The sequence below is a fragment of the Nuphar pumila genome, chromosome 5 (genome assembly GCF_984573655.1).
Source record: "Nuphar pumila chromosome 5, dmNupPumi1.hap1.1, whole genome shotgun sequence".
Classification (NCBI taxonomy): domain Eukaryota; kingdom Viridiplantae; phylum Streptophyta; class Magnoliopsida; order Nymphaeales; family Nymphaeaceae; genus Nuphar; species Nuphar pumila.
The window spans coordinates 41,458,609-41,485,973 of NC_143253.1; the positions used below are offsets into that span (position 1 = coordinate 41,458,609).

General features: G+C 36.2%; 1 protein-coding gene across 1 annotated transcript; it reads right to left on the reverse strand.

Moving 5' to 3' along the window:
• On the reverse strand, positions 1-27,005 carry LOC149837439 (putative chloride channel-like protein CLC-g). The gene is made up of 7 exons (XM_090007375.1): positions 26,583-27,005; positions 25,523-25,723; positions 25,236-25,413; positions 2,540-2,802; positions 1,777-2,046; positions 545-1,673; positions 1-424 (listed from the first exon to the last, which is right to left on the reverse strand). Exons 1-7 carry the CDS (start codon positions 26,753-26,755, stop codon positions 257-259), a joined length of 2,382 nt encoding a protein of 793 aa, XP_089863501.1. The 5' UTR covers positions 26,756-27,005; the 3' UTR covers positions 1-256.
• Between the last annotated feature and the right edge of the window lie 360 nt (positions 27,006-27,365).

Genomic DNA, 27,365 nt, shown 5'->3' on the forward strand with positions numbered 1-27,365 from the left:
TGGGAAAAATAAAAACAATGAAATATAAATCAAAATAATACAGTGGCAAGTTTCATCTCCCAGGTTCAAGAAAGAGACCTGAATCATCGACCAAATATGGGAAACAAGATCATGGAAAAGCATAATCTTCAAGGTAACTTTCAAGGGTTGCGGTTCAGACATGATTCCTGTTGAAGAGACTGGGAGAAAAGATCAAGGGTGAAAATTGAACCAAAAATTAATACCCCATACCACTCCTCGTGGGAATTAATATGGTCTATACATTAGCCCTCAGGCTTAACCGAGAAGCATAGAACAATTTAACCAAAGAAGATGGACGCAAATGCAGCCTCTTCCACTTGCTCTTCTTCAGATATGGATGCAAACCCAATATATGCTCAGGCATAAAGTCATGCCTCGTCAGTATACCCACGACAGGCGCTCTCTGCAGCCAAATGAATAAAATCAGAGTAATCCAATTGAAGGCGAGTCAGACATAAAATTAAGGAGTTTTAGTAGCAAAAGTAGTAGTAGTAGAAAACTACAGGCAAGCAAAGTATCTTACACCAGATGACTTTGAAACAACCAACATATGCCGCAGCCCAACCTGCCTGAACAATATGAGTGCCTTTGCCAAAGACATTGTCTCAACAACTGTGTAAGGTGAGGCATTTGTGAAGGGATGCAAATCAATATACATTCCCAGCTCTTCTTCTGTCAAAGTTATGTCTTCAATATCATCAACTCTACCTGAACCAGGCTTTGCAAAATCATCAGAAGAGACCTGCTTCAGTTCATCTGGTTGAGTGAGAGTGCATGTCTCTGAAAAAAACTTCTTCTTAAGCAACACAAGCAGATGGGCCCGTAAGACCAGGCCAAATAACACAGGTGAGTCTGAAAAAGGAGGCTGATCAATCACAGGGAAACCATTATGTTTTGTTGTTTTGAGTACATGCACTATGTGGCCAACTTTCTCAACCCCATTAAAGATCCACAGTGGGCCAGTGACAACGTCACTTACTGTCAATTGCCTCATGTAAGGCTCTGCATGGGCTTCAAGATATGGAAGGCCCTTCATTTGCACAAGCTGATCATAGATATTTCTGTTGAAGGAGTCAGCAACCGTTTTGGATATCAGCAGAACCAGCATAACCAGTGGAAGCATTAGCAGGTTATTAGTAAGTTCTAGGATGACAACACACAGAGAAACTGTCATTCTCATTGAACCACCCAGGAAAGATGCAGCCCCAAGTATTGCAAATATACCATGATTGAGCGTAGTATGTGATCCAGTCAACATCCCTACAAAGCGCCCATACGTGGCACCTGTCAAGATGATGGGTACAAATAGGCCCGATGGAACTACCAAGCCATAACTCAAGATCCCAAGAATGTAGGATGCAAAAAAGAACAAAAGGATTGATGAACAGTGAAACTCATTATCTGTGCCAGACCTGAAGAGGTTCTTTATAGCATCATCATTGGTGTTGAAAAATAAGCCGGCAAGATCATTGTAATGACCGTTCGAGCACTGGAATTTCTTGAAGTTCCCAGACCTGCCTATTGTTGGGCAGGCTTCCACAGAATCAGTTGGGCAAGCAGTACATGGGGCTAACCACGGCAATCCAAACATGCAACAAGAGGTGCAGATGGAAATTGTGCAAGCAAGCAGCAGTCTGTAGCCAATTCCTCTCCTATAAAATGGAATATAGAATCTCGAGGTAAACATGTGAATTATTTGTATTTGTGTTCAAATGAAAAGATTTATTTGAGCACAAAAGAAGCATAAAATCTTACTCATTAATGAGATTGTAAAATCGAAGGACCTTGTTAAGGACATAATTATACAGGCTTCCCAGAACACCCCCAATAACTCCAAGAAGGATCACAGGAGGCAGATCAATAAGGTGGTATGCAGTATCCACTGAAGTCACGTCAAACATAATCAAACCACCTTTTCCAAATAATCCACACTTTCCTGATTTACAGACATCAATTAGCGCACGAAGTACAACAGCAACTATTGCAGTTGTGAAAAATGTTCTCCAAAGGAGAGCACTGCGCCACCTGGAGAATAGACAAATCATCAGAACATCCAAAAAAGACAAGACGACAATGATAGACACTAAACATCATCTGTTCCCAGAGTCTTTCTTTGTGAACTCATTATTGCCTATGAATAACCAAACTTATTGAGCTTCAGCAGCTCCTCTAGTAGCATCTGCAGAAGACTACCATTGAAAGGATTTGCTTAACTCAACCCGTACACTTTTTCAGAAAGGGTCTCTTATTGCCTGCATAGGCGAGACGGTAGTCTCACCTGTGAACAATAGATGATTCATCAATTAAGGATTTCATCTTCTCTGGTTATGTGACAGATTAACATAAGTTAAGAGAAAGCTTATTAAACAAGAAAGAAAGGAGACATCTAGTAACATGATTTATAACCATAGTAAGCACAATAAGGAACTTAATAATCTTGAGGATGCAACATGTTCGCATCATATAAAAATCAATGCAGATTTTTACCAAAATGCAAAACAACCAACAATGTCAGTACCAAGATGATAGTTCCTCAAGGGCAAACAGGACACCTCCAACAGGTGCTCGAAAAGCAGCAGCAATTCCAGCAGCAGAGCCACATGTTATAAAATCCCGCCTATCTCTATCATTTTTTAACTGACGGATCCACTTGCATGTTAAGTGGTATTTCTTGGAGCCTCCTTGTCCCAAGATTGACGCAATGCATGCACCCGTATGCACCAATGGACCAGCCTTACCCACGTAAAGTGATGATGACACGGCACCAATAGACCCAACTATCTGCATTAAAGATTGCACAGAGATGTAAGAATTGACATTTGCAAGGATTTGATGTTTGTCCTCCATGCTGACAAAATAAAATGGACCTCCTTACATTTGCTTTACCTACATCATGCTGATCAGACCACAAAAAACAGAATGAACCTTGATTTGGGAGAAATATAATTTTAACATGGAAATTTGAACATAGCTTCCCCATAAAACAACCCAAGCCCATATTTTTTGTAACTGGATTACGGTGGATATTCATGCCCAACTGCCAATCAAGTATTCTCCAAATCAGTTGAAGGTAACAGCAAGATAACGTGAAACTGACATATCCATTTGGGAGTCCATTAAACTTCTTTGCAAGCAATGTCACAAATGTCATTCTCAGAAAAGAGAAAAATCATGTGATAGTTTAGAGAATGTGTTTTTTCCAGAGTTACCGGAAGCTTCTTAGATAGGTGGGAAGTTCGCTTCCCAGAAACTCGCTTCGGAAGCGCGATACTCCTCGCTTCCAAAACTTGATGAGAACCTCGATTCCCCCACGCTTCTCCTATGCTTTCCACACGCTTCATTTATTCTTATTATATGTTCTCTTACTCAACTTTTCATGCTTTTTATGCGTTTTCTCTAACTCTTCTCACTCACTTCCATGTGCTTTCGCTAAATTGGTAGTTATCATTTTTAGATTTTGTTAGAAATTTAATTCTTACACTAAAAAATCATGAAATTTAGTATTAGTCACATTTATTTTAGTTTTTATTTGTGTTTTATTTTGATTCTCATTCAATTCTTATATATATATTTTTTATTTCTCGCTTCCCACTTCCTATATATTTTAAAATGCATCGCTTCTCGCTTTCGCTTCCCGTATCGTTTCCCGCTTCCGCTTCCTAGTCTGGCAACCTTGGTTTTTTCTCAAGAAATATCTGTATATATAAAAAATACAAAAATAAATAAGATATATAAATATATAAAACATATATATAATTAAAAAATCTGTAAAAACTTTTATCATGTTAGTACTATTGTGATAAAAATGTGATTTCCAAAACAGGTGATATTTTGAAAATATTACATTTTCCTGGTATTATATCAGCCTTTGGAGATAGCATGATAAAATTATTTTGAAAATATCAGTGATATTTGTGACATAGTTTGCAAGAAATGAAGTGCCGTTAAGCATAAACCCAGTTATGAGATGCACTGTTAACCATGCCATTGTCAATGAGGAAGAAAGGGTTGTAGTGGCTTCAGGTCAATAACATGAGTTTGAGAAAAGCCTCAGGGTGCCTTAGCAATATCTAATGCTTGAGAAAAAGAAAAAGCCTCATCAGTTCCAACAATAGGAAAAATTGAACTCCATCTCCATCAGATAATTGAGTGCATCACGCAAAGAGATTTAATGTCACTATCAAGTTACAGCATAAGTAGCAGATATTTTGCTGAGCACGGTCAACAACAAATGCTATTTGCTGAACGATTTCAGTGTTCTAATAATTTAGAACAAAAATAACCACTGAAGTAACAAGGTGAGAACTGGCTCACGATAAATTTATGAGCCATCTACCTAATGCAAATCCTTCACTAAGGTCTAGCCTAGATGATGCAAGATAGAGCAAGACAAATTACCAACTAACCAAATTTAAAAATTAGAATAAAGTGAAGAGCTATATGTGTAATACTCAAGAAATTTCTATGAATTTTTCACGAATATTAAATAAATAAAGGTGAATTTGGACGCAAATGTAGTTTGAAACTTTAATTTAGTATTTAGATTGTATTTAAATTCAATTTGGGTTTGAATACACATTTGGAATTAATTTGGGTCCAATTATGGTAATTGGACCCAATTGGGGACCTAAGTGTGGGACGCCCCGAACATCGTCAATACTGTTTTGGCAAACATTCCGGTCGATCGTTGGCTCACTGGTTAAATTAGAGTCGACCTTGACATTCTTCATCTCGAGGGCATCGATGTCAACTATCTATACGATCGAATTGGTGGTGATTTGAGCATTCTATCATAGGCTGAAATTCATGCCTCATTGCAGGCCAGAAATCACCGTTTTTCGACATCGACTATTTTTCCCAGCTAATCCTGCACATACAATTAAATCTAAGACCATCATGACGATCTACATTTCGAGGGTTATCGAATCGACTATTTAAACGTCCAATTCAATTGAGTCTTCATATCTGTAGGCTTCCCGGAATGACACCTTGTCACTAGAACCCCAAGTCTAGGTGGGATGCCCATTTGGATTCGGATTTTTTGTGACCCATTTGGATATGAATTTTTACCTATTGGAAATGAGAATCCAATGAGGAGAATGACTTAAATGGAAATGCAACATTTTGAATGGGGCTTTTAAAATGAAATACAAGTGTGGAGAGGTTTTAAGTGAAAAATAAAGGGGGACCACATATTAGGCAACCCTAAAAGGGGAAAGAGGGCCATGCATAGAGGCCTCTCTCCCACTTTCACGCATTTTCATCTCTCCCTCTCCCTCTCTAGCCACCCCACCCTATTTAACTCTCTCTTGTTCATGTCTAAACCCCAACCCTAATCTTCAACCTATTTGTAACCCTAACTCTCATCTCATCACTCTCTCTTTTACATTTTTTGAGAAAAAGTCATAGCTTCCTCTCAATTTAGCTCTCATTCAGCATGTTGGAGGAGGCTCTCTCAATCACGGTTTGGAGGAGCTCTCTTTATCTCATTCACGGTTTTTGAGGAAGCTTTCTCTATTTAATTCACGATTTGGAGGAAGGTCTCTCTTATTCACGGTTTTGGAGATGGAGGCTCTCTCTCATTCACGATTTTGGAGATTTCTCTATTCCACGATTTTTGGAGAATTGATTTACATGTATGTGAGAGGTAGAGAATTACTCTAACCTTGTATGGTTATAGAATTCTAAAGCATGAAAAATCTGAATTTTATATGCATGTTAGAATTAGGTTTTATGTAAATCTGAATTTTAAATGCATGTTAGAATGATGTTTAATAAAAATTAAATTTTATGTGCACAAAAACCTATGCACAAACACTTAATGTATACATAAATTTCATGTTAAATCTTAACATGATTTCATATTTGTATAATACAATTCCAACACAATTATAAATTCAAATTTACATAGAAACATGGTTTTAATTCATATATAAATTTATATTTGCATAGAAACATGGTTTTAATTCATATATAAATTTATATTTGCATAGAAACACATTTCTAATGCATGTATAAATTCAGATTTACATAAAACATAATACTAATGATTCCATAAATTTTGCCTAAAAATATATTTCTAATGCATGTACAAATTCAGATTTACATAGAAACACATTTATAATGCATGTATAAATTTAGATTTTCATAGAAACATAATTGTAATGCTTGCATAAATTCAGATTTGCATAGAAACATATTTCTAGATTTTCATAGAAATATAGTTGTAATGCTTGCATAAATTCAGATTTGTATAGAAACATATTTCTAATGCATGTACAAATTCAGATTTGCATAGAAACATATTTTCAATGCATGTATAAATTCATATTTACATAGAAACATGATTCTAACACATGTTTCAATTCAGATTTACATAGATTATTACACATGAAAATCATTTTTATGGAGTGTACATATGCAAAGAAATTTCAGTTTTGATAGATTACATGTATGATTTTTTTTTATATTTGATAGAATACTTGTATGCAAAGAAAATTCAGTTTTGATAGAATACATGTATAGAGAGAAATTTCAGATTTGATGGAATACATGTATGTAAAAGAAATTTCAGTTTTCATATAATACATGTATGTAAAGAAATTTTAGATTTGATAGAATGCATGGGTGTAAAGAAATTTTAGATTTGATCGAATGAATGTGTATAAAAATTTCAGATTTGATATAGTGTTCATATGCACAAAAATTTCAGAATTGATATACTGCTTGTCAGATTTGATATGGTACTTGTATGCAAAGAAATTTCAGACTTGATATGGTGCTCTTATGCAGAAAAATTTCAGACTTGATGTATGTGATTGTGCCATGCTCATGGGCATAGAAAATTAGATTTGATGTATGTGAATTGTGCAATGCTTATGTGCACAGAAAATCAAATTTGATGTATGTGAATTGTGGAATGCTTATGTGCAAAGAAAATCAAATTTGATGTATGTGATATGGTGCTCTTTATTTCCTTTTTCTTTTTCCTTATTTCTTTTTTCTTTTTGGTCAAATTTGATGTATGTGATTGTGACATGCTTATGTGTACAGAAAAGCATATTTGATATATGTGATTGTGTCATGCTTATGTGCACAGAAAATATCAGATTTGAGGTATGTGAATTATGTTATGTTTATGTACACACAAAATCAGATTTGATGTATATGATTTGTGCAATGCTCATGTGCACAGAAAATTAAATTTGATTATGTGAATTGTGTCATGCTTATGTGCGCAGAAAATCAGATTTGATGTATGTGATTGTGTCATGCTTATGTGCACAGAAAATCAGATTTAAGGTATGTGATTGGTTATGTGCATAGAAAATAAAATTTAATGCATATGTTGATGTTATGGTTATGTACATAAAGAATATGTTTCAATATCATGCTTGCGATGAATGATTGTTAAGCATATCATTATATGTTATCATGACAGTAGAAGGATTGATGATGTTAAGCATGTTGTTTATATGTTGTGTGATATATTGATATGTAACATGATGTAGGTATGCAACATGATATTATAAATTGTTATATAGTGCCATAAGGCATGAAATGCATGCATGCACTTATGATGCTCATGAATAAGCTTGAGTTCAAGGAACCAATGAGGTGCTATAATGTACATATGCCCGTGTGGCATGTGATTATCTTATATTGTAAGGCATATGAAATGCATGCATGTACATAGTATCTTTCTTCAACGAGCAAGGGATTGATAAGAACCCATGGGGTATTGAAAGTGCACCAAATTATAAAAAATACATGCACACATAATTTGTTGTTATCACCTTCACAGGTGAAGTGCTCAATTGGGCTAAAGGCACCAGAGCATGATGAATGGGTTGAGACTAAGTTAAGCCTAATAAAATATATAACTACCCTGAATGAGTAGTATGATGTTTATGCCATGAATGGTAACGGGAAAAGTTACCCTGGAAGGGTACTTGGCTATTGAGCCTTGGAATGCCTAATAATATGAAGCACATGTAATGAAATATATTGAACCCTTTAATAAAGAGTGCTCAGTAACCCATTTATTTATAAGCTTACCACAGAGAGGGTAGGTAGTACAACCTCGAGTGACCACATATAAGTTTTTTAAGAGCAAGACATCTCACCGAGTCTTCTGTCCTTGGGTGGTAGGGGGCCTGAACTACTAATATATCTTAGGTAATAGATCTCACGACTGTTAATGGATCCTAGGGCGCTAGGGTGGCTTCTCTGAATCGGATCAGGGTAGTTCATAACAAACCAACCCTCTCAAACTTGCCTTGCCCTCAAGGCGAGAACTCTAAGTACTGAAACTAGGAACACTCTTTCTAAACCAACCAAAGTCATGTAAGAGGCCTCAAGTGGAACGGGCTAGACGGATCTAAAATGGCTGGTTGAGACAAAAAATGGATCCATTTTGAATCAGTTGTTGCACTGGATCCGCCTAATTCGTATCTGAAGGGAAGACGAATCTGGCAGTTTTGGGATCCAGATATGAATCCTGCTCGGATGCTTTTGGGTCCTTGTTTCTACAACTTTTCTTCTATCAAACGTGCATGCTGAAAGCACTCGAGGGCGTTAGTGGGACAATTGGTCTGCACCTCTGGGCTTGGGACGAAGGCCTGCGATGAGAGCTTCTTGGGACCGATAGACCCCTAAATTGCTAATCACTTCGAACTCGGTCGGGTACTCCATGTTAAAATGTATATACATATATTGTATGTATACGTATTATGTATATATATACATATGTATATATGTGTGTGTAACTAGGTTAGGTTTTTAGTTTCTTTTATTTTTTACTTTTTAGTTCTAGTTGGACTAGTCAACACAAGGTCGACTAGTCAAAAGGAGTCGTTGGAGCAGTAGAGCCATTGGACCTACTCCAATGTTTCTATGGAGACTACATTGTATATAAATAGGGGTGAAACCAAGGTTGTAAGTAGTGTATTGTTACCCATATCGGTCAGCCCAATAGTAACACCATATTGTATCGTATCATAAATTTTTAATAAAAATTAAAAAAAATCCAAAAACATCCAAAAAAATCAAGAAAAATCTAAAAAATTCAGTAAAAATTCTAAAAAATCATATCACATGAAATAGTGATGAGTTGCACATAATACAACCATAAAATCACATATGAAGCATTTATGTCTCTGTAAGCCGCATAAGACATCATCAAACATCAACTAATATTAAATATCTTGCAATTAAGAACATACCACAAGACTTTGGATCTTTGACATCGGATTTCCGATATCTTAATATAGATTTCACATCGAAATCATAATGGTCCAATTAAAATTTTAATGTTGGATCCAAAGTATTTGGATCCATATCGAAAGTTTGAATCTCTAAGTTTAATACTAGAAGATTCGGATCTTTGTGATGGACCCGGAAAGTCCTATTAGGGATCCAATACGTGTTGGATTGTGGGTCCTCATGTGAAAGATCCAGTCAAAAAAAATCTACCTATATCATGATAACAAACCACAAATTAAAAAAAAAAAACAAGTCATCATGTGATGAACTGTTGCTAGTTCAAACCCTACGTGGTATAACGCAAAATTGGTGGGGTCTATGCTGAACCCCAGCTAGAAAGAAAAAAAAATATAATAAAAAATATAAATAAATAAATAAATAAAGGAAAAGGAGGGGGAGGCCGTGAAACCCCCCATTCACGCATATGATGGTGAGAGGGGGGAAAGAAACCCTCTCTAACTTCCTTTTCTACCAATCTTCACACCCACGACCTCTCTTCTTCCTCCATTCATCTCCAACCCCCACCTACGACCACTCCTTCCCCTTTCACGAAAATTTTAAAACCCCCAGCAGACGTGACCACCTCTCTCTCTCTCTCTCTCTCTCTCTCTCTCTCTCTCTCTCTCTCTCTCTTTCTTACACGGTCCAGAGAAGGGGCTTCACGAGTCACGGCAGCAGGAGGAAAAATAGCTAAAACGGTAGGATTCCTATGCTGTGTTTGTTTAATGTTCGGGGTTGTGTGCTATGCATTTTCAATATATACCTGAAAAAACAAAAAGGGATTAGTAACCTGCGCACTTTGCTGTTAAGTGTGTTTTTCTTATATTGTTAAGACGATTCAGTGCCCAAATCAATACCTGTATGATTCTGCTAGATTCAAAAAGGGGTTCTGCATTTTTTTTATACAAAATCCTGGTGTTATATTTATAGATGTCTGCGTTTTATGTTTCATCAGATTGTTTTTTTGTGTATGTTAATGATTACAATCAGCCTTTGCATGTTTTTGTTTTTAATGATAATCAGTAAATATGCCTGATATGCATGTCCAGCATTGGAAAATTTTTTGTAATAGGCTCAATAACCTGATATGCGTGTTTGATATTGAAAAAAAAAATACGTTGAAATCCCTAACCTGCGCCTTACACTAGTCATTATTTTTCAGAGTAGGTTCAATAATTAAAATCAGCCTCTGCATGAATCCACTAATGGAATCAGGTACCTGTGGGATTCACATTAGAAAATTTTACGTGTAAGCATGCTAAAACAGAAATTTTGGACTGAGTATATGCAGCAGAGTGTTTCTGCATCACGTCATTAGCAAAAGTCTGTTTGTGTGTTTCCTGAAATATTTTAAGTGGAAATCGTGTAGAACCTTACATATTGTCATTAAACATATCTGAGTAAAGTTCAATAACCGAATGGCTATGCGTAAGAAACTCAGTGACAGAAAATAAATTCTGCTTTAAGATCAATAACAGAAATTTTTATTCTGTATTGAGTTCATTAATAGAAAACTGTTTTTACGATGAGGTCAATGACAGAAGTTGTTGATTGCATAGTTGTAAAACTGTATGCTTTTGATGTTAGATTCCATGATTAAAAATTTGTGTCTGCATAGTTGATTTTGTTTGTATAAGTTCGAAGGTAGAAATCGGTGAACAGTGAGTTCACTCTTGTCCTGCTCATTAGTGATGAAACATTTATTTATGGGATGTCATCATATTATCCATATTCGATGTCGTAATAAATGGGGTCCGCATATTTTTTCTCTGCAATTATCACTCGGTGACAACCACGAACTGCGTACATACAGCTGGAGAATTTGTCAATGATGGTATTGATGCATGCATGGGTTTCTCTTAGAAGTTTCTGCAAACTGTTCTTATAAAAATTGGTAGATTGGTGCACTTTTAGTTCTTGCGTATAAAACTTGTAAACGGTAAACGATACCAATGATCAAATCTTATTTATAAACAAGCTAATGCATGGGACTGAATTTCTGTGCCCAACCCACATAAAGTATTAATTCCTAGACTGAGTGATAATGGAATTATGCCTTATGCAATGACTGTTGGTATGAAGTTGTATAATTGCCTTGGTGTGATTGACTAGGGAATTAAACTTACCTACAATTCTCTAAGAATAAACTCATAATCGAGACTGCAGGTCGGGTGAGATATCATGTGCATGCAAGCACATGTTATAATTTTATTTGTGTTTTAGAAGATGGTGTGAAAATAATGTGATGGAGGCACATGAGTTGCCAAACCATGCATTCCACTCAAGTTTCATAAAGTTAATACATAAATAAATATAACTTTAATGTTTGCCTGACTGGTTTAAAGGTATTAGGGGCACTTGTGCTCGCCAGTTTAAAGGTACCGAAGCACACTGAGTGGGAAGGCATAAATAATTTGAATTGGCAACCTACCTACATAATGCAGAGCGATTGCGGGATTGCGGGATGATGTAGGGACTATGATGCAAGAATTTTTTATGATATCAGGACAACTTGAAACAATTTTAGTTATTTTTATTTTTACTTTTGTAATGAACTTAATTACTTTATTACTTGTTAAATTCTATTGTTAATTGGAATGTGGTTATTGGTTTGAATGACCTATGATGTACCCGAAATGATATTGTCCGTTGTGTTTCCTTGCTTTTAATATATATATATATATATATATATATATATATATATATATATATATATATATATATATATCGAAATTCGTGTTGAATTTTTGGGTCATTACAGTTTTAATGTAGCGCTTGTAAAATTTATCGCATAAATAGACTTGGATTTCATGGCCAAAATAGGGTATGCGAGTATTTTATTTTTTAATTTGATTTATATTGGATCCCAGATATTTTTCGGATCTTCGATATCATATTCCACTGTTACCAAACTGCTTTGATAATGTTTGTAAATCTTGTTGATGCACATATATGAAATGTGTTGATATTAAATGTGAAAAACTGTATGATATGTGATATTTGAAATGTTGTTGATATGAACCTCGAAATATGCCTAAGACTCATATTTATTGTGTGATCTTTTCTTCGCCAGATGGTTTGGGTATGAAAGGTCAATGACCTAATGAATACTCCCACCTTTTTAAATGATTATATAAATTTCGAAGACGAAATTTCTTTTAAGGGGGGTAGAATGTAAAACCTATAAATTTTGGATATTATTAATAAATAAATAATTCATTTTTATCTTCGAGTTAGAAATGTGTTTCTATCGTTAAAATCTCATTTATTGGTGTTTAAATGCTCAATTACTCATTTTTGGCTAACAAGGGTAAAATTGATATTTTTAAAACTATTTCAAATATTTAACAATCAATTATATTACTTCTTATCAAAAACATGTTTTTAAGAGTTTTGTAAAATATTGGTATGATATCATTGAATTTTTGAATTTATTAGATAAATTTAGCAAGTTAAAAATCTTAATTTTTAACCAAGGACATTTTTGTCATTTTAATTAAAAGTACTATTTAAAATATTTAATTTATGTTTTGCAGTAACCAGATGGAGATGTTGGTGTATGCAGCATTTTCTGCTCTGCAGTTAATATATATCGGTGGTTCGCCCTATCTTTCTGGATTTTGGGGGATTTCATATTTTTAGAGCTTTTGGCATTTTCGACCGCGCACTAAGTGTTCGGTGCATCGTTGCTTGAGCGGTCTTTACGGATTTCGAAACACCTCGATCTTTTGGGTTTTCATTTGTTGTTCTTTACATTATTAAAGTAAGTTTCCTTAACTGAACTTGTAGAGAACATGTTTAGGCATTAATTGCGTAAGCATAATGTTATTGTGCTACATACTTCACTGAATTGTAAATATAAGTTATGCGTAGACACTGCACGCAGTTGTGGATATCTAGGAGTGCTATGGTTGTCTATATGTTTAACTGATTTGAGTGCAGGATATACTAAAAATATGATACTTACGCTAATTATCAAAAGAGCTATAAGCCAAAGTGCATTGAATGCAATGCAATGTGAAATGCAAATCTGGTAAATGCCTGTAGTAAGTGCATGATGCAAATGTATCACCCAATAAATTTATTTTTATTGTATGCAACACTTTCCTGCTCTCACACATCACTTAGTTGTGGGTATCTAAGACTGTTGTGATTGTAGATCGGAGATCATGCTGAGCATGATTTGAATGTATGGCAATAAAAGTGATTTTCTTGTCGTAGTTCGAAGATCATGCTCGTCATGATTTTAGATATTGGAATATGAAATGTGTTTGTTGCAGGTACATGTTTGAGCATGCATTTGTGTGAATGAATGTTGCATAAATTGATGTGTTTTACATGACCATATTGAATGCTAGTGTGAAATAATAATTGTATAATCATGGACGAAAACATAAGCGATAGAATCATGTTCATGATAGGATTATGCAAATACCGTTATGCATTGACTGATACGTTTCGTGCGCTCATGAACGAACCATGATTTGTGTGAATGCTATATATATATATATATATATATATATATATATATATATATATATATATATATATATATATATATATATATATATGTGTGTGTGTGTGTGTGTGTGTGTCTATGACATATGTATGAAATACTTGCTTTGCATATTGATTCATATGGTGAAACAATGCATATATGACTTGAATCCTGTATGCATAACTCGAACTATGTAGAGTTACGTATCTTAAGGTTTAGTTGCTTTGTATTATGAAATGTGCATGTTCATGTATGCATGCATATAACTCATGTTTTATTTACGCATGCTTCAAAGTTCAATTTACGAAATGCAATAACTCCTGTGACGATGATATGATGCGTAGGATAATATGTTTATGTATGATATGATTTAAATGCCACGTAATATAAAATTATGAATGCATGCGATAAATGTTATAAGTCCTGGATTTTAGGGTGTTATAGTGTACCATTATCATGTCGGATCTTTCAATATCATCTTCCCTAAAAAACACTCAATAACAAGCAAAAAATAGAGATTTTTACCTTAACCCACTTCCTTGAGTGGAAAAAATGGGTGAAAATACACTCTTGAGAAAATAGCAAAATCCTTCTCCCTTGCTCACGATTCTGCCCCCAAATCGATCTCACTGAACCTAAGGTGTGTGGGTTCCCTTCTAAATGCCTCTAAACATATGGAGAACTTAGCCCTCGAGATGCCTTTTAAACCCAAATTGAAAAAAAATAGACTTTCGGGTCTTTTTAAGTGCGTCAGACTTGTATCGTACGATACGTATCATACAATACGAGTCGATACATGGGTGTATCGTACGATACATCCGATATGGGTAGGAGTGTATCGTATCGTAAACCCCAAAAGTAACGATGTGTATCATATTGTATCGTATGATACGACACGATACAGACAACCTTGGGTGAAACCCCCTCTCAAATGTAATACTTGCATGGATTCCTCTTGAATAAAATAATATTTTTATATTTGTGAGTGTTCCTTGTGTGCTTATTGAGTGGGTTTTGTGTGAGCCTATTTTGTGGTTTTTTGTGATGTTTTCGGTGGATCTTATTGTGGCACTTTTGTGTATCCACTTTAGTGATTTGGAGAACATTATTAGAAGTTCTCATTTCCTTACATGGTATTAGAGCTCGGTGATCAAGTTGAATTTGTTTCTGGTGCACTGGGAAGTGTGCTACTTTTGCAATTTAAAGCTCTTTTGCAATTCCTATTCAAGTGCTTGTGATATCGTGATTGTGTTTCAAGTAAAACATTGGTGGTGCTTACTTGGTGGAGGAGTGTTTGTGCTCTTTATCGGTGGTGCTCGCTTGATGGTAGAGTACTCGTGATCTTCAACTTACTTTTTTCTTTTTTCTTTCTCTTTTTTTTTCTTTTTCTATCTTTTTTAGCCCTTGTAAAAATGGATGAAACTGCATGCGCCATGTCAAGTCTCGTAATTGAAATATAAGACAGTGCCCCAATAAGTGGTTTTTATGGTGTTGGATTTTCAAGTGGTTCTCCATTATCAATTTTTATTTTGATATTTACAACTTTGAGAGTATCAACCTTACTATCATCTAAGATTTCAGACCTGATAACAATATCTAGAGCAAATTTAGATTGAGTCAACAGATAACCTCTAGAAGAATAAGTAACTTTAATACCAACAAAATATTTAAAAAAACCCAAATCAGTTATTTCAAAATGTATTTTAAAAAGTTTCTTAATGTGCTCAACTCCCTACTTGTCCCCTCCAGTAATGATCATGTCGTCCACGTAGAGAAGAAAAAGAATAATACTTGCATAAAAAAATCTTAATAAATAAAGTTATATAAGTCTGGCCATGGGTTTTTGTGTTTTCTTAGGTGACTCCTTGATCTCATGGTGATGCAAGAAGCAGTAGAAGAGGTGTCTCTCTCCTTAATTGAAGGAGAACATTGAGCCATGGCTACAACCACTATGGAGGTGATCTAGCAGAGAAGATTGTTGGTCGATATGAGAGTTCAAATTAAAGGAGCATCACGAATGTGTTGTGACAACAAAAGTTTCATCTAGATTACCAGCAACTGGACCTTTCACGAACGCACTAAACATATTGAGATAGACTATCACTACGTACGAGAGGAGTATCTACAGTGCATTATCGATCTTCCCTATGTTACCTCAGAATATCAATTGGCAAATTTTTTCACCAAGCCTCTCACCGCCCCTAGATTTCACTCTCTTAGAGAAACTTTCGGTTATCCAACCGTAAGTTTCAAGGGGAGTGTTAAAATGTATATACATATATTGTACATATAAGTGTATATATATGTATTATGTATATATACATATGTATGCATATATGTGTATATATATACATGAAACTAGGTTAGGCTTTTATTTTATTTTATTTTTTACTTTTTAATTCTAGTTGGACTAGTCAACACAAGGTTGACTAGTCAAAGGAGTCGTTGCAACAGGTCCAACGACTCAATTTAGAAGCGTTGGACCTACTCTAACGTTTCTTTGGAGACTCTACATTGTATATAAATAAGGGTGAAACTCCCTCTAAAATGTAATGCTTTTTGCATGGATTCCTCTTTAATAAAATAATACTTTTATATTTGTGAGTGTTCCTTGTGTGCCCATTGAGTGGGTTTTGTGTGTGAGCCTATTTTGTGGTTCTTTGTGGTGTATTCGGTGGATCTTATTGTGTCTCTTTTGTGTATACACTTTATGATTTGGAGAACATTGTTGGAGATTCTCATTTCCTTACACTCCATTACGCTGCCAGTTTGCCTCAATTTGCATAGCGCTTGGCACAATGGTAGATCTGCAGCTATGTCACATAGGTGCGGGTGCAGATACGAGTGCGAATGCGGCGATGGGGCAATTTAAAAAAACTTGGGTGCGGGGAGGGTATATATATAATTTTTAACAATTTTAAGTTAACACTACGTGTATGCGTGTGCATTTATGTATTTTTATATATAATATAGAACAAACTGGACTTAGCTATGGTTCACTGAATCTACTTTTGGACATAAATGGACCTTAGTGTGGTTGACTTCACTTGACACAAAGGAAGTCGTGTCCAAGTGTCTCACCCGCATGGGTGCGGGTGCGATGCAGATGCGACGCGGTGTTAGAAGTGTAAAGAGTCTTACACACAATCAAGGCTACAAACAACTTGACAAAACATACATTCACCCAATATGGTAAACCAAAATAGCATACAAAATGCTCCACAGCACAAACATAAGAATAGTGCATAAATGCACTTGAATCTGAATATATAAGAAGTAAAACCCTCTACCTTTGTATTAAAATTACAATGGACAGCATGCCCTTATTTATAGAGAGGTTACATGAGGAGCTATTAAAATAGCTGTTGGGATAGCTGTTGGGCTACTCCCAACAGCTCTAATTAGAGCCGTTGGGAGTAGCCCAACAACTCTATTCAAACAGTCAACATTTTGACTGTTTGACAGAACCTGACAAAAAGGCTGTTTTGACAGCCCAACAGCTCTAGTCAATTATGACGGTTTGACAAAAAGAAAAAAAAATAAGAAAGAAATAAAATTACAAAAATAAATAAATAAAAAAGTATTACAAGAATATAAGTATATACTTTAAATATATAGTTATATACATATATATATATATATATATATATATATACATATACATACTCTTGTATTACGAAAAGTATGTATATATATATATATATATATTCAAGTATATACATATATATGTTATTTTCTAACAGTCTCCCTCAAACTTATGGTGAAATCACTGAAAGTTTGTCAAGTAAAAAGTTGAATCTTGGTGAGCATAGTGCCTTGGTGAAGAAGTCAGCAAGTTGATATTCTGATGTCACATAGGGAAGATCAATAGTCTTCTTCAAATATTCTTCACGAACAAAATGGCAATTCATCTCTATATGCTTAGTTCTTTCATGAAACGTATGATTTCGAGCAATGTATATCGAACTCTTATTATCACAACACAATCTTGTAGGATTCTGAAGGTGAATCCCCATATCTGAAATCAGTTGTTTGAGCCACACGACTTCCATAGTAGTAGTTGTCATTGCTCTATATTCAGCTTCTATAGATGATAATGACACCTTTTGTTGCTTCTTGCACCTCCATGAAATCAAAGATTCACCTAGAAATATACAAAAACCAGTTGTTGAGCGCCTGTTATTTGGATCTCCTCCCCAATCAGCATCAGAATATGCAATAAGATCTAAGGAGGAAGAAGAGGACAGAAAGACTCCCTTATTTATAGTGCCTCTGATGTATTTAATAATTCTCATGACTGCACTCATATGAGCTGATGTTGGAGCATATTGAAATTGACTGGCTATATGTACAGCATGGGCTATGTCTGGTCTTGTAATACTTAAATACATAAGAGATCCCACTAGCTGTCTGAAGGGAGTTGGATTGTCCAAAGGAACTCCATCATCGGCTCGCATTTTCATTCCGACAATCTCTGGAGTATCAACAACTTTATCATCTGAAAGTCCTGTCCTGTCAATAATATCTGAAGCAAACTCTGTTTGTGACAATATGTATCCTCGGTTAGAGTATGAAACTTCTATACCAAGAAAGTATGTTAGAAACCCAAGATCTGTCATTTCAAAAGAATTTTTCAAAAATTGTTTTACTTTCTTGATTCCCTCCTTGTCACTACCTGTAATTAACATATCATCAACATATAAAAGTAAAATTATAATACCAGCAGAAGAGTTCTTGATAAACAAAGCTGTATTAGTATAACATGGTTTAAAACCATACCTTGTAATAACATTGTTAAAAGTATCAAACCAAGCTTTAGGTGCTTGTTTGAGGCCATATAATGCATTTTTTAATTTAAGCACTTTACCTGAAGGAATTATTAATTCAGGTGGAATATCCATATATACTTCCTCATTGAGATTCCCATTTAAAAATGCATTTTTAACATCCATTTGAAATATATTCTAATTTTTAATAGCTGAAATAGCTACAAGCATTCGAACAGTGGTCATCTTGGCAACAGGAGCAAAAGTTTCTTCGTAATCTACTCCGTATTCTTGAGAATATCCTTTGGCAACTAGCCTGACTTTATGCCTTTCCAAGGATCCATCACTTTTGGTTTTTACTTTAAAAATCCATCTACAACCTATTGTCTTCTTTCCTATAGGTAAATCCAGAATTTCCCAAGTATTAGCATCTTTAAGAACTTCTAATTCTATGTGCATAGCTTTTATCCATTCAGGTAGATTTTTTGCTTCATTGTAACATGAGGGTTCAAAATATGAGTGGATAGCTATAAGACATGTTCTATGTTTAGGAGAGAATGAATCATAAGACACAAATTTATTTGGGATTCTTGAGGTTCGTTCTGATCTACGAATAGTGGTTTGTTCTGAAGGAATTTCTGATGCTTCATAATTACTTTGATTTACACCTTCATTGAATGCATTTCGATTTCTTCTAGTGTATACTATTGGTTCAACTGTTGTTCTATTTTCAATAAGAGGTTCTACATAAATATTTTCATCATTAGACAATAGTTTGAACAAGAAAGAATAATCAAAGTTTATGTCTTCCGACATGTTTTCTTCAAATCCACTTTCATTTTCAACAAAATTAACATTCCTTGAAATGAGAAGTTTATCATTTTTGGTATCATAACATTTAAATCCTTTTTATGTTTCTGAATAACCAATGAACGCACAGGAAATAGCTTTAGAAGATAGTTTATCTCCTTTATCATTCAAAACATAACATTTGCAACCAAAGATTCTCAGTCTTTGATAGTCAGGTTGATATTTGAATAATTTTTCAAAAGGAATTTCATTAGATAAAGTTTTGGAAGGCATCCTATTTATAAGATATACTGAGGTTAATGCAGCTTCAGCCCAAAGATTTTTTGGAACATTTTTAGCAATAAGAAAAGTTCTTGTAGTTTCCATAATATGTCTGTGTTTCCTTTCTGAAATTCCATTTTGTTGCGGGGTTCTAGGACATGATCTTTGATGTAAAATTCCTTCATTTTCTAAAAATTGTTCAAATTCATTTGACAAGTATTCTCCTCCAGAGTCAGTTCTGAGAATTTTGAGTTTACTTTCAAATTGATTTTTAATCATGTTATGGAATGTTTTGAAGGTTGCAAATACATCTGATTTATACTTAAGAAAGTAAATCCAACAATATCTACTGAAGTCATCAATAAACACAACATAGTAGGAGAATCCACCTTTAGAGGCTACAGGAGCAGGACCCCATACATCCGAATGAACTAATTCAAAAGGCATTGAGGAGTAAAAAGTTCTTTGACCATAAGGCAAGACTGTCATTTTACCAAATAAACATTCTTTGCATTCAAAATTATCTTTACAAAGATTTTTGGTAATAGGTACAAAATTTAATTTTCTTATATTTGGATGCCCAAGTCTATGATGCCAAGTCCGTATGTCTTTTGTTTGGGCAGTGTTGCAAAATGATTCCTTTGGAATACAAAGAAAATCCATATAATAGAGATCTCCTTGCCTAGAACCTTCCCCAATCAATTTCCTGGACTAGCGATCCTGCACCCAACATTTACTTGATGAGAAAATGACATCACATCCATGATCCGAGATTTGAGAAACAGAAAGTAGATTAAGATGAAGTTTTGGTATAAGTCTTATTTTCGGAATATAAAAGTTGTTATGTTTTGACAAATCATTTTTAAAAATTCCAACACCCTCTATTTCCAAGGCAGTACCATCGGCAGTGGAAACAAATGATGCATTTGAATTAGGTTGACATTCGGATAGTATAGATCTATGTGGGGTCATATGAAAAGAAGCTCCTGAATCAAGAAGCCAAGAGCACATACCAGAAGTAGAAGAGGTTGCAATGGCCGCTCCTGAGGTAGATCCTTTAAGCAGTGGTTGCAATGCCTCTGTCAGTTGAGATAATGATTTGGTGAGGTCTTTGAGATTCAAAGTATCTTCATCTTGTTTTGATGGTGCAGCCGCAACACGCTTTTCTTGAGGCCTATATTTGTATCTAGGACATTGAGGCCTAATATGACCAGGCTCATTACAATTATGGCAAATGATTTTTTATTCTCCTCGATTCTTATTAAAATGAGGAGATTTATATGGCTTGATATAATGTCTTGGTTTTGATGCGGCAAGTGCGCAATACTCTTCTTGACCATTGCTAGAAGTAGCAAGCACACTAACATTTTTACTCATGTTTAGCCTAGTCTCTTCTCCACTAAGTTTAGTAAGAATCTCATGAATAGGAGGAGGTGATGAAGATGATAGCAAGGAGGCCCTTGTTTGTTCAAACTCGGGTCTCAAACCATAGAGAAAAGCGAAAAGTCTCTCTTCTTCAACTTGAACTCTCCGCATTTCTGTACACTTTCCTTCCCATTTGGGTTCAAATTGGGCAAGTTGGGTCCAAATGGAAAATAACTCCATAAAATAATCTCTTATATTCTTATCTCCTTGTTTAATGTTTCTAGCTTTTTCTTGGAGATAATACTTGTGAGCCATATCCTTTTCGGTAAACATACCTCTAAGATATTCTCATGCTTCATTTGCCTTTTTGTAACACAAAAGGTTTGAGGCAATTTTTGTCTCAACTCCACTAAGCATCCATGAAAGAATTTTGGCATTTTTCATTTCTCATTCATCTAATTTTTTGTAGTATTCTTCCATGGCTTTGTTTTTTTCTTCAAGACTAGTCACAACGTCATTTTCACCTAATGTAATTTTGGGAGTGGGTTCAAGAATAGTACCTCTTACAAATCCCCACAAACCTTGACCCTTGATGAATGTCTCCAAGTGTCCCTCCCAAATGTTATAGTTGCTTCCTTCAAGTTTGAATGGCGGAATGAAGTTGGAGTTGCTTGTATTGTGCGGAAAAAATTCACCCATGATGAATCCAAAGAAAAAAAGGAACCACCAATCACGAAAAAGAGAAGACACGCTTTACGAGGCAACTCACCAATGCACGGTTGATCATACACCAAGCTCTGATACCATGTAAAGAGTCTTACACACAATCAAGTCTACAAACAACTTGACAAAACATACATTCACCCAATATGGTAAACCAAAATAGCATACAAACATAAGAATAGTGCATAAATGCACTTGAATCTAAATATGTAAGAGGTAAAACCCTCTACCTTTGTATTAAAATTACAATGGGCAGCATGCCCTTATTTATAAAGAGGTTACATGAGAGGAGCTATTAAAATAGTTGTTGGGCTACTCCCAACAGCTCTAATTAGAGCCGTTGGGAGTAGCCCAACAACTCTATTCAAACAGTCAACATTTTGACTGTTTGACAGAACCTGACAAAAAGGCTGTTGGCTGTTTTGACAGCCCAACAGCTCTAGTCAATTATGACTGTTTGACAAAAAGAAAAAAAAATAAGAAAGAAATAAAATTACAAAAATAAATAAATAAAAAAGTATTACAAGAATATAAGTATATACTTTAAATATATAGTTATATACATATATATATATATATACATATACATACTCTTGTATTACGAAAAGTATGTATATATATATATAAATATATATATATATATATAAATATATATATATATATAAATATATATATATATTCAAATATACATATATATGTTATTTTCTAACAAGAAGAGTATGTGTTGCATAGATATGCAGAGTTATCTCCTCGACCAATTGGGGTGCCAACATGATTATGCATGCTTCTTCGAAGAATGATGCAAGATTAGCATCATGGAGAATTAGATATTTCTGACAATCTTCGCATGGTTCCCCAAAGAAAGATGGAAGATCTGTAAAATAAATTATCTAGTCCAGATTCATTCTTGCATTTTGCTCGGCAGATTCACGTTGCTGCTTCATCATGTTTATCTTGTACCTTTCATGCTCTTCCTTGAAGTATTGACAACACTCCTTTATGTAATCAACGAGTTAATGCATTTCGGCGCCTAGGCTCGGAAGTCCAGTTTTGAGCATTTTGTGTTTTGCGCACAATACATGCCAAATTTGAGGTTGTGGTTTACGTGGTTGTCTAGGAAATTTAAGTTTGAATCCAATGCAACAAACTGTGCCACAAAATTCCTCACGAATTGACGGGAATCACAATTATGTTGTGTTGGACTGGGTACCGCACTATAGTGCTAGGCTATAGTGCCACTAAAGGTTTGAATGGTGTAGAGGGGTAGTCTAGGGTTTAAGGATGGCTCTGGGTTTGGTCATCTGGTTAAAGGTCTTAGGTATGTAAATTTGATTTTTTTTTAGGGTTTGAAAATAATTTATTTTTGTGATGGAAAAGGCGCTATAGGTTCCATCTAGGTTTGGGACTCTGACAGGTTCCTAAGATCGGACCAGATCTCAACGATCCAGATGAATTTTTGAAATCTGTAAAATGGGTTTAAAAGATAACAGAGATACGCTCCTAGGGTAAAAATTTATGATTTTTGGATATAAGGTCAGGCCTAGCGAATTTTTGAAGTGGTCGGTCAGAATCCGGTCAAGATCCCGGCGCTGTCTCCAACAAGGACCGGTAAAAATGTTGTATCTATAGATCCAAATACGGTTTTTGCGATCTGTAAATTGTGTTCTGTTAAGGACAGGTAATAACTACATTGAGTTTTTAGGGATTTGAAACGGTAGGGATGAATTTTTTAAAACGAGAATGTGGTTCAGACCAGAGTTACCAGTAGAGAAAGCGATACGGGAAGCGAGGCACTTTCAAAAATTTAGGAAGCGGGGAAGCGTGGGACCACTTAGAAAAAAATTCTGAACCGTCTCGAAAGCGACCCGGAAGCGACCTAGGAAGCGAACCGAAAGCGAGGGGGAAGCGAAAAAAATGAAAAAATAGGGAAGCGAGGGGGAAGCGTGGGGGAAGCGCGCTTCCCATAAATGAGAAGTGTGTTTCCCATAAGAGGGAAACATGCTTCCCATAAAAGGGAAGCACGCTTCTCAAAAAAGGGGGACGCTTCCCCTCACGCTTCGGAAGCGTGGCGTTTCGCGCTTCCCCTTTTACCTAAGCGCTTCCGGTAACTCTGGTTCAGACTTGTACCAATCCTTCCTCAAAACAATCAGAATTTGGCATGACTTCTAGAAGTCAGATTGAGGGCACCGAATGTCGGATTCGAACGATTCAAAATTTTATTTTAGAGTTTGGGAATCGAAGAACCAGATACTGATGTGATCTCCTTCAAACGCTCATAGGAGATATCCCGGTGTGCAGATCACCATTGGGACTGCATAGAAACAGAGAAGGTCGTGGGCCCTTGCTTCGTCGTCCAAGACAATCTACTAGTTGGGATGGGTCACAAGAATTTGTTGCTCTGCTATCACTGTTAGAACTCGAACTCCCATGGAGGTCGGTTCTACGGATTTCGGCACACAAAGCAGGGGAGGGCTCAGGAGTGAGAGGTGGGTGGCTAGGCCGTTGGCTGGAAGGGAGAATATCGATCCCGACTGGCCGGCGATGGCGGTGGTGGACAGACAAGAGAGGAGAAGAATCGTTCCCTCAAGGAGCAAGCACACATGCGAACAAGAATCAAGAAAAGAGGAAACTCTCAATAATCTTCATTGAAAAATAACAAAGTTATACAGTTTATAGCCCACAAAAGAAGCACAAGAACAAGAACTAAACTAAAATACTGAAGGAGAAGAGCAGATGGAATATGCAAGCTCAATTCCACCCTGGATGGAATTCTAAAGTCATAATCTAATAAATTCAGTAAATTCCTAATCTAATAAATCCAGTAGAATCCCAATCTAATAAATTCAATAGAATTCCACAGGGGTTGGGCGGCTTCTACTGAGGCGGATCCAGGGTTGGACCGGATCCTGCTGAGGAGGATCTGCTGGGTCAGATCCAGGGCGGTTCTCCTCTAGAACGGATCCTGGGGTGTCATGGCGGCTTCTCTGGATCGGATCCGGGGCAGTTCGTAACATAGATGTTGGAAGGCTTAGGCTTGTAAATTTTTTCCTTGCATCTTTCTTCTAAAAAAGTCTGAATTTTGTGGCCTACTTTGCAGGTTGAACCACTGGGACTCACAGGTTCTTAAAGCCTAAAATTGCAAAGTACCACTGAAGACTCGTAGGCCCTCAAAGCCTAACAGCAAATAATGAACCTATCAAGAATCAAAGACAGTGAAGCCTTATTTGAAATTCAACTTCCCATCAGCAGAATATATGGACAGTCAAGGTACTTCGTCACTGGAACTATTGTCACATCATAGTGTGACTAAGCTTCATCCAACTTAAGATTTAAATTAAAAAAAAGCTCCTAGAATGAATTTCATAATGCTGAAAAAATCAGATTTACTTAATAAACTTGAAATCCTTATCACTCATCAACAAAAGACAGCATTTTACTAGAGCTCATTTATATGGCAAGCAACAACTAATAAAAAAAAAATGGAGACAGCATCACAATAAGAGAAAAGCACTTTTACTTGAAGTTACCTTTACAAGTAGAGTGCGTGGGGCAAAGATTGCTGGTGCATCCACACCATTGAGATAAGCCTTAACTTCTGGTATACCAGATCCTGAAGCTGCGGGAGCAATGCATGCGGTAACTATTGATGAGAATAGAATGAGAACAAAGTTGAACACAGCAAATACTCCAAAAGCAAAAAGGTACCTGCAGAAAGCATAATGATATCTTATTAACAAACAAGGAGCCTTCCTTGAAATACAAACAGACAACCAGAAAGGCTTTGTTGTGATCCAAAGCCAAAGTAGATACTTACCGCTTTTGAAGCATCATGTTCGAAGTTATAACAAACTTGATCCCCGCAATGTTCTCGACAGCTAGATTGTTAAAGAACCCAACAAGGCCCGTAATTATGCCAATCAGAAAGCATATGGTCCACTTCAGAACAATGTACTGATATATTTGAACTTTTCCTCGGCTACGCCAGTCTTGCTTGAAGAAATCATTCTCGATGGTCCTGAAAAGGCCAAAGGACAAAATGTAGGGGGCACTGATTCTTTGTCTAGAATCGAATGATTTAACAGAGCAAAGTTAAAGATCACTACAGTCAAGCACAACTAAATCTGACCATCTAAGCAGCATAACTCTCACTCTTCCATTAAAAACAGCTACAAAGACCCCAGATAGAACACTAAAAAAGAAAAGGGTAAATAAGGCGGAGCATGCAGAGACTAAGCTCAAAGCAAGAGAGACATAATTAAAATATATTGTGCTTTCGTTATAAACAAAATCAAGGTAAACGTAATTCTTTACCAAGCTATTCAGGAAAAAAAAAGAGAGCAGATTATTCTTTTTTCTTAGCTGAAAAATGCCGAAATTGCAAAAAGATGCTGCCAATTCTGGGAAGGGAGAACATAATCAGGGACAAAGAAAAAAAAACTTACAACTTCCAAGAATTCAAGAACGGAAAGAGATTGAGAGAGAAATGCGTGAGAAAAAAACATGTATTTCCAGAGTTGAGCAAAAGATGCTGCCAATTTTTATTGTTAACATCAAATTAAAAATAAGGATTGTAGCTCATCTAAAGAAAATGAGGATCGTCGTAACGAATGAATTAAATCGACCATAGTAAACAAATATTAATCGATTATCTACGAAATCTACCGATGCTTCAACAAATACAAGTTCTGATAAAGCAAAAAGCATAAAGCACATCCACCGCTCGAGAGAGGACGGAGAATTTGGCAGGAAGCGCAGAGATCACCGGAACTTCAAAGAAAATAAGGAAAGATGAAAAAACTTAATCCTTAGATAAAAAGATAAGATCTTCAGCCAAATATATCGATCGATTGATCGAGAGAGAGGAGATGACTGACTCGTAGTCCAAGCTCTCGATGGGGCAGACGCTGGCGCCGATGATAGCGACCTGAGAGGTCATGTTGGTGCCGGAAGGCGGCCGGTGGAGATTCAATCGGTGCTGCTCCAGCAGTGGCTCGGTGAGCCCCGATGGATCCGACAACACCTCCTCCTCCTCTCCACCGATCGCCATCAATTCCTTCCTCCTCCAACGACACACTCTCTCTCTCTCCTTAACCAAGACTCTCCCGCAAGATCATCGCTCCAACCGCATGCCGGTAAATGAGAGGGAGACAGAACCAAGAGTCGAAAGAGGGAGGGAGTGAGACGTCCCGTTCGTCGGGTGACTGTGAGCAGGAACAGTAGGAGATAAGCGGCCAAGGGTCGCTCCCCCCTAGTCTATGTGCAGAAGAGATACGACGTGTCGAAGTCCACCCCCACCCGCAGCCGCAACGTGAAAAGATCAGGTGTGCAATATGATTGCACCAAAAAAATCGGGAATTAAGCACCACCTGATCACCCTTCATCTCGAGGACAAGGCCGGACAGGTGTGGGATTGAAGACCTGATGGAGGACGATAGGGTCCTTAATGCACAAATTTTGGTGCAATCCCGATCTGGACTCCCCCGTAACTCAACCTCACACTAAAAAGTTCCAGTGCTTCCCCACTGCACCCCAACCCAACGGGAATCTTACGCCCGCACTCTGCCCTCCTCTCGGGATCCTTTTTAGTTTTCTAGTGATAATTGTTTATTCGTTCTTCTTTTCCCCTTCTCCCTTGTCTTTTTTCGGGAGTCAAAGCC

Coding starts and splice junctions, on each gene's coding strand:
- LOC149837439 (XM_090007375.1), bottom strand. CDS start 26,755: ATGGCGATCGGTGGAGAGGAGGAGGAGGTGTTGTCGGATCCATCGGGG. Junction 2,047..2,539: donor CTTGAGGAACTATCATCTTG/GTACTGACATTG, acceptor TCTATTCTCCAG/GTGGCGCAGTGCTCTCCTTT. Junction 1,674..1,776: donor TTTTACAATCTCATTAATGA/GTAAGATTTTAT, acceptor TCCATTTTATAG/GAGAGGAATTGGCTACAGAC.